The sequence below is a fragment of the Nannobrachium achirus genome, assembly GCF_963921795.1.
Source record: "Nannobrachium achirus genome assembly, chromosome: 23".
NCBI classification, from domain to species: domain Eukaryota; kingdom Metazoa; phylum Chordata; class Actinopteri; order Myctophiformes; family Myctophidae; genus Nannobrachium; species Nannobrachium achirus.
In genome coordinates, this window is record NC_137830.1 from 30,258,369 (window position 1) to 30,267,506 (window position 9,138).

Genomic DNA, 9,138 nt, shown 5'->3' on the forward strand with positions numbered 1-9,138 from the left:
CGATGCTATGGGGCGTTGGAAACTCGTGGATAGCGCACAATGAGGGCCTCTACAAACTCTTTTTCCCAGGCTGAATCAGGGGCCCAGCATGTCCCTGGTCTGGTCTCACAGTGAATGATAGGTAGGTTAAATACATAGATATGAGTCAAACAAATTATTCACAGCTGTGTTTCCTAAGGATCAATGACACACCCACCCCCTCTACAGGGGAAAAGTTGTACTTTGTTGGTAGTATGAAAATATTTTCAAGTAGTAACTTACAAGATAAACAGTTTTAAGAGGCAAAGCCAAAGAAATTCGGAATAATCAAGGGTATTGGGATCCGAACACACTAGGAGTAAAGAGATATATATAAATCTATACTCCTAAAAAAACACCTCATCAGAAGCCTAGATACAGGACCAATATAAAAGTAGTGTAATAAACCTTGTCTCAGGTATGAGAGATGTAAAGAGCCCGCCCGGGACATTATAATGATGGAGGCATAAGTCAACTGTCACAATTATCAAGACACTAATTTATTTATTCCTATAAGTCAGTAGAGCATACACAACAATAAAACTAGTTAACTAGAATACAACAGTTCATTCATTAGCCCAATTCATTTCCCACCCCATTACCAGAGCTGCCAGCAGATAGTCCTATATTCTAAAAGCATGAATTCATAATCATATCACAGTCTAATTCATAACGAGCCTAAACAACATTTCATCAGCATTAATTCAACCCCATTAATTCATCCACATTACAATTCATCATCAGCCGCATAATTCATAAGCCTATTCAGTCATTGACAAGCGAAGCCACTCAAGTCAGTATAGGCCTACTTAACTTTCCCATGGTCAGAGACCCCCCACAGGGTCTGAGCTTGGCGTGGGACGGCCGCTTTAGACCAGTGTTGTGGGAGTCAGCTAGCCATAAATTATAACTTCCAGCAGAGGGTGCTAATATTCGGACGTTGTGTCTCAACGTCCGAATATTAGTACCCTCTGCTGGAAGTTATAATTTATGGCTAGGAGTCAGCGTCAGTGCCGTCCAACGCCATATGAGCAGTCAGAGTCTCCGTCGACAATAGGAAACCACTCGCACCAACTGGAGAGCGGATTTAAAGCACTCCTATATTAGCCCCGCTACAAACTTCTTGCCTTGCCTAACTCTTGCCTGGCCCTAAACCCACTGACTATCTTCACCGCCGGCAGCCCTAAACGGCGTGCGAGCGGCACCCACCCCCCGTAGTGAGTGCACGTTCACTTGGTAGATAGCTCAGCAGGCTAAACAGCCTCTTTAACGTGGACTGAGCTCCGCTCTCCAGACACGACTCTGTCGAACTGAGCAAACCATTTTGTATTGTCCCTTCACCCAAGTAATCACGTCCAGCCGTGACTGATCAGCGCTCCGTCTCTCATTCAAGTCCGGTGTGTGCCATCAGTCTGTGAGTGACACTTGTCATTGCTTACGTCATCTCTCATCTGCAGGTTCACTACAGTAGATACAAAAAAATTATAATGGCTACAGATATGCAGTAGCCTACAAAATGAAGTATAGCCTATAAGGTAAGGCAAAAACAAACAAACAACAAAACAAGTATATATTACAAAGAGACATGTTTAAATTAAAAACAAGTTCTCAGAGAGGCAACAATTATAGAAAATAAAGAATAAAAGTTATAAGAACTTAAGGGTTTAACATCAAATTCTTCATTTAGCCCATGAGGGGCCATGGTATTCAGCGCATAAATGTAAAAAGACTCAAGTAACAGTAAACGGTTCTGATCTCCACCTCTAGGAGGCCTGTCTACCTTCTCTATAGTGTGTGCCAGCGCCTACGTCATTGTAGTCCTTAGCGGCCATTTCTTAGGTAAAACACAGGTGTTTCAATTGTTTGATTGCATAGAACTAATGCTATAGTCTAATCAGAACACCTGTGTAAGGCTGTGTTTACCCAAGAAATTGCCGCTCCTTAGAACAACATTTGGCACACCCTATTCCCCAGTAGCGTGAGAGGTGATGCTGCGTCCCATTTTCTTGAAATGGGCTGCTACAGGATTGCATATGTCCTCACATCTGATAGTACTTCAACAGATGATCTACAAAAGTAGAGATATTATTAGTGAGAGAGCCAATCCCGCTTGATAAGTAGATTTAGGACCTTTTAACCTTATAATTCTCTGATAGTCAGAGTTACTTTTGAAAAGTAAAAGACGCGAAGCCAAATATGAGTAAGAGAAAACGGGAGTACGTTGGTTTATTCATTTATACAGGAGTTAGACACTCCCCTCGACATCAAAGAAAAGGGTCCTGTGTATCTTTCTGTACCAGGCACCAGCTAGGGTAGCACAAGGCAGCAATAATACGTTCTCATCTCAAGTTGATGAACACAGTTTCAGGTTTTCGCTATTGGAACTCAAATAATATAATGAGCTATGTTTAATGACAAGACAAATGTAAACACTTGAAACATACAAATGATTAAACTAAAAATTCCCTTTATCACCGCACCTGAAACATTTTTGGAGATGGAGATGTGCGTGCTACTGCTTCCCTCTCCTTGCTTACCAGGTCTAGCAACAGAACAGAGAAACAGGAAGCCCGTGCAGAGAAGCCCGCGCACGGCACACAATGGCCCATTTTAGGGCCATTGGGCCATTGTGTGCCGTGTGCAGGAAAGTCAACTGCCATTCTCATGTCACCGTGACACAGAAAGCATATCTTTTGAGGTATTTCACTGTATTTTCTTCTTCTTCTTTTTTTTTTATTATGTAGGAATCGGATATTCCCAGACTACCACAGAGTAGATCAGGCTAAAAGGCTGAAAGCATTGAGAAAATAGCTTGTTGAATCATAGTCTGGCTGCCCCTGAGGTGGGGTATGAAATTTGGTACCGGTATATCGTTTTTATTTTATTTATTGTGGGCTCGCCTATAAGGCAAGCACACTTTAGATATTGTACTGGTTTATTTATCTATCAGGCAGGCGGTCAGTAGACGGGAACTTCGGTTCCTTTCTACTCCTACATACTTAGTGAGAAAATGAATGAATAGCTCATGCTGTGTTTGAGGTACAGGCAGGAAACCTGTATACACGTATGCGTCTCCTCATGCCGAACAACTTTTAGCCTCTAACTTTTGACCTCTGACCTTTAGATCTCCCACAATTTGGAATTATATGATAAACAGTAAAAATCTATCTCCTCCTGGAATTTTTGCGTTAAGCGTACAAAACTTTTTTCACATGAAATTTGAACCTATATCTACACAGGCTATGTGGTGAGAAGTTTGTACGTTAAATAATGATTTTTTAATAATTCAATCAATATTGCGGTTTTATGCAAATTATTCTTCGGCCTCTAAATCATACATGCAAAGTTACACGTTCATGGCATTTGGCAAAGATGTGGAGGGTTAGTCAAAGTATCACTGAAACCAATTTTATTCCAATCGGCCAAAGGGGGGCGCTACACGAAGCGTTTGAAAATTCAAACTTCAAACGGGCATAAGTCATGACTCGTTTCGTTTGAAGACATGCAACTTGTTACACGCGTGCTTTGACTCAAGCGGAAGACATCTGTGTCGTTGTTAAGTAAGCTCCGCCCTTCGATTTTCCGCCATTTTGAGCAGTTTGTAAAACGCGTAAACCCGCTTTTATTCTGGAATTTTCGCTCCACGTGCACAAAACTTTTTTTACGTGAACTTTGGACCGATATCTAAAGATCTGTCAGATCGGATTTCTTTAAAATTAAAACATGCTTTTTTAAATAAATTCAATGAATATTGCAGTTTTATGCAAATTATTCTTCTGCCTCTAAATCATACATGCAAAGTAACATGTTCATGGCATTTGGCAAAGATGTAGAGTGTTAGTCCAAATATCACTAAAACCAATCTTACCCCAATTGGCCAAAGGGGGGCGCTATATCATTTTGAGCAGTTTGTGAAACGCTTAAACCCGTTAGGATTTTTTTTTTGCAATTTGCATGAAACATTCTACACACAATCTAAGGACCTTTATCTAATATGCCTATGAAGTGCACACACACAAAAAAAATAATAATAATGAATATAGCTGCAAGCAGCGATAAAGTGGCCAAAGCCAAAAACACCTCAAATCATGAACACAGCCTGCAATGTGAGTGAAATCTTGCAAGCACATTCCCAATAGGTCAAGGAACAGATACCACCCTTCTTACATTGGCCTGTTATAGCGCCACCAGCAGGTCAACTTTTGCACAACACATTTTTGGAACAAAATGGACCAATCTTTGACGTCAGTAACGTCAAAGAGAGCACTGCCTGCGATCTTGACATTTTGTACTTTTATAGCCATTGTTTTCTGGCTTGAAGCGAGCCCACAATTGTTTCGAAGGAACATTATCTTTCTAGTTGGCCTAAAATATTGTCTATACATACAGTCATGAATCCACCTGCTGACCAGTGACCACCTGTCGGCATTGAGCAATTTATTTTATAGGGGGTAAAAGTTTGGGCCCATTCACTTACTATACACTACTATCAGTAAGACTCCCTAATCGGGAGATAAGCGACTGATGGGATTTTGGTTTAATTCCCATATTTGTAATTCCTTTTCCAGAAGACGTTTCCACCCACAGAGTAAAACCACAGTTTGTCAGAGTCAATGAATATCCCATATTGATTTGAAGACACAATAAAGGGAGACCACACCGGGGAATATGGGTTTTTTGATAAGTTATATTGAAAGTATAGTTCAGGGTTCAAATTGTAGCAAGTACAGTACACCCATCGTTGGTTCTCCGAGTACAAAGCATAATAATTTCACATATATAGTTGAGTGTACACAGCATAGAAGACTTTCATTGGCCAATAGAAAATAACAATGTAGAACATAACAATAGATATCAGATGTTTTCATGTTGTTGGCCCCAGTCGCAAGGCCAGATAGTATGTTTGGCATTTTGTTATCCTGTGTCCTGGTCATTATGACCTGCAGTGGACAGATCTCATCGTATATTAGTTATTTGTCCCAACATTCTGATGGCATTGACGTTTAACACTGAAAATGATATCTATACCGTATTAATCATAATAACAGGAACATTTTATCTTAACAGCGACCGTCAGGTCGCATGTATTTCTCTGCAAAAAGCAACCTCGTGGTGGTGCCGGAGATAAGAGTAGGGCCAAAAGTGTGATGTGACAGACTGACAGACAGCCAGTGGAGGTTTTCCTAGCAACTTGCGATCTGACGGTCGCAATTAGGAACTCAGTCTAACTGTCTTCCTCTTCCTTGAAGGTGACAGGGCAATTAAAGCATTGGTGATGAGAAGAGGACAGGACATTAAATGACAGATATGTTCATGGCCATCATTTATGTTAAAATAACAACAGTCAAACAAAAAAAACAGTGAAATAAACCATCGCTCATCGCCGTTACATCCACACGTTGTGAGCTTGTAGATAAGCTATTTGAACTGTTTAAAAATGTTTTTCAAAATAGTAAAAAAAAAAGGCAAAGAAGTTTAGGGATAAGGGGTAAGGTATGGACGAAAATAGGGCCCCAGACTCCACTCCATAGTGTTTGGTGAATAGTGAATATAGCAAATGTAATGTTATTCTTTCTATTGTATGTCACATGACTTGTGGATTGTTTTTAAGAATGTAAACATTAACCCCAGTACCATGTATTGAGACCATGAAAAGATTGATAGCCTTTGTTCATTTGTAGATTAATACACAATCTGCAAGCATGAGCATGGCCAAGATAGAATCGCTTGACCTTAAACCTCTCTCTCCAGTTAAAGTAGTTCATGTATTCAGTGTGGTTATTGTGCAGGTAAATCAGTCTCTCTGCCAGCTCCTTTGGGGTGGCAAAGTCATCTACATGGATGAAAGAGTCTCCTGGGACATGATCCTCATAATTTCTTCTTGAAGTGCCCAGAACTATGGGTACTGTCCCCATTTGCATAGGATTGTATAATTTCTCTGTGATGTAGTCTTTGTAAATAGTGTTTTCAAAGGACAGGTAGAATGTGCAGCTAGATATTACTCTTGCAAAGTCTTCACGATTCAAATTACGACTAAAGGCTCTCCCGTAAGCCTCTATCTTGATGTGTTTTTTCAGCTCATTGTAGAACTGAACTCTTTTATATACTGGGTTCCAGTTACTCACAACCCAGCAGACCAGTTTGTCCTTCATTGGCAGTTTGAAACTCTCATCCTCATGTGTCACTGGAGCTAGGTACCCATAAGGCACTGGGACATTTGAATCTAGGCGATAACTGCTTGTCAAATTGAACAAGTCATTGAGTTTAGGGATCTGAGGTGAATTTGCAGGCGACTCCATGTTAAACCACACCCACTTCTGAAACCAGGGACGGGGTTGTTGCGGCATGTTGTTCAGTTCCCGGTTGATTTCCCTGTGATGGAACAGGACAGCATGTGCTTTGTTGTAAAGACTCCTGTCATCTGTCAGGTGACATCCTTTGATGTTGAATTCACTGCAACTGAGAACAAATTTGGAGCCAAATGGCCAGAACCAGATCAACATTAGTACATCTCCATCCTTAAGTTGGATGGCCATGGTGTGATTGGAATGTGGACTGATCTGCTTCTCTGAGGTTCTGTTTGGGTTTAGGACCTGGGAAATTTTTCCTTCCATACTCAGAATATTATGATAGGCATCTTCTTTTTGAGAGACCTTGTTGTAAATGCTAAACAAAGTAGAGTTGATGTCTGGTTTGTAGTACATGAGAAACAATCCTAGTGAACACAGAAGCACCAGGCTGCTGATGATAAAGTGTCGTCGAGTGCACTGGCTGGATGAAGAACTCATCATGGTCGACCCTTTGAGAGAGAACAGAGAGAGATTAATGTCACAGTTTGTCTGACTCAACAAAGGTGCTGACTGTTTCTGGTAGTACTTTATGCGATCAAACAGAAAGTCTAAATATTTTTAGTTCACTGCACAACTAGGCCTAATGCTATTTGATTTTGGTGAACAAAGTGTTAACAGACTAGGCATGGTTTTGGTTAGCTAGCAATTTGTATGCTTTTGCGAAAGAGAAAGATAGCAGGTAGCATTTCTACAGCCGTGGTTCGCTCGTATGAAAATACTGTATGCTTTTCTTCACAATGTGTTATTAGCTTGTACTGTACAGCTATCTTCATTCCGCTGATGTATATGATTAAAGTGGGTCAACTGATGGAGTTAAAATTTTCCGCAACGCCCTCAATGAACCCTGGTGGTCCCAGGACCCTAGGCATTATTCTACAGTACATGCACATGGACACAGAATTGTTTCATAATAATGTGTATATCGTTTCTGTCTGGTGGAAACCTCATTTGTCCAAAACTGTTACTTCGAGCTTGTGGATCTGCTACTTTTGATTCTTTTGTGACAGACATTTGTAGGGATGCGGTATTGGTACTTGTGGTATCGGTACTCGCCCCGATACCGGCCTATTTTGCGGTATCGGTACTCGTCCGATACTGCTCACAAAGCGCCCGAGTACCCTGTGTGTTCCGCCACTTCGCCTTTCTCTCTCTCTCTTAAAGTATCAAAAGTAAAAATACAAAATGTTTGAGCATAGCAGATCTAGAAGATCATGCACAGTACAGGAATTTCCATGGGCTAAACCTGAAAAAAAAAGTGAAATGTGTGGCAGTTGTGCCATGTTCTGGGAAAGCAATGCAATTTAATGTGTTATATACAGCCAGAACGTGAGGAACATCTGATAAAAAAAGAAAAAGAAAACGTAATTTAAAGACATTTTGTATATTAATTGTACTCGTATCGGTACTCGGTATCGGCGAGTACTCAAATTGAAGTACTCGGTCAGCAAAAAAGTGGTATCGGGACATCCCTATTTTTTGTCTGCTTCACAAGGGAACTGGAAACCAAAGCCCACATAGCCTAGTAAACTGACTCCTCCCATCTTCAGTTCGAATCTGCAGATCTGCAGATCGCATTCGAATGAAGGCAGGAAGAGAGACTGGTTTACGAGGCTAAAGCCCACATCCCTCTGCTTTAGTCTGCTAGCAGTTTGCAGACAGTCGGATGTGGTCTGTTCTCATTATGTAAACCAGATATTAACAGACTTTTATTTTCCCACCAACCAACACTTTTGGACCAATTTTCATTTAAAAAACTTGTTCCCTTTTGTTTCAGGTGAAACAGCAAGCATGCACCATTTTTGTTTAAATTTAGTTTATTTTATTTCAGAGACAGTATATTTATATTGAGTAGATATTCGGCCATAGATTCCTGCTGCACTTTTGAAAGTAATTTGTACTTTCGTTTTCTGGTTGCCAAATGGTGCATTTTTTCTTCTGTTTTTGTATCTGTATGTGCTAATAAAAATACATTAAATAACAGAGGTGTAGGAATTAGTTAAGCTCAAACTGGTGAAACAAACAATATTACAGATGTAATTGTATTGAAAAAATAGAATGAGTGAAACCCATTCCTACTGATACAGCTAACAATGCTCAACAATGAAATTGAAATGCTTCTGGTTAAAGGTGTTTAGACTTTGATCAATACGTTTATATAACCAACAGCGACAACAGAACCGAACAGCAATAACTGATACATAATATAAGACAAATAAACAAGTATACAAAACCCCACATTAACACAAAACAATCCACACAAAATGTGGTTGTCTACAGAAGTGAATAGGCTACTCAACCACTTAAACCACAGAATAGAGAACTGAACTTAACTGCACTTTGACTACTTTTTCCGTCTACATTTTTCATGAATTGAGCAATGCAAACAAGCCATTGTGTTTCTTGTGGTCTAAATTATTTTAGTAGACCTTGTATCAACTCTACTGTCCTGTACTATTCCTATCAAACTTCTAATAAAGTATTTAATCAATCAACCAAACCAAATCTCTTAGCCAAAAATACTGTATCTCATAATGCGTTGCATATACTGTATTATGTGCTTCTTTGATGTGTGTGTGTGTGTGTGTGTAGGAAGCCGCAGGGAGGGTAGGGTTGGGCTAGGTTTTTACCAGTTGTGAACGGCTGCTGCCTGTAAGTGGTTTTTTAGGGCAATTTTAAAGGATGCTAGTGATCCACACTCCTTTATGGCCTTCGGTAAGGCATTCCACATTTTTGTGGTGTAGCAGAAGAACGAGTTCGACCCTTTCTTTGA

General features: G+C 40.2%; 1 protein-coding gene across 1 annotated transcript; it reads right to left on the reverse strand.

Moving 5' to 3' along the window:
- Positions 1-2,057: 2,057 nt before the first annotated feature.
- Positions 2,058-6,554, reverse strand: LOC308308863 (4-galactosyl-N-acetylglucosaminide 3-alpha-L-fucosyltransferase 9-like; the record flags this gene model as incomplete). The annotated part of the gene is made up of 3 exons (XM_080754315.1): positions 2,058-2,086; positions 2,556-2,560; positions 5,746-6,554. 3 exons carry the CDS (start codon positions 6,552-6,554, stop codon positions 2,058-2,060), a joined length of 843 nt encoding a protein of 280 aa, XP_080610441.1.
- Between the last annotated feature and the right edge of the window lie 2,584 nt (positions 6,555-9,138).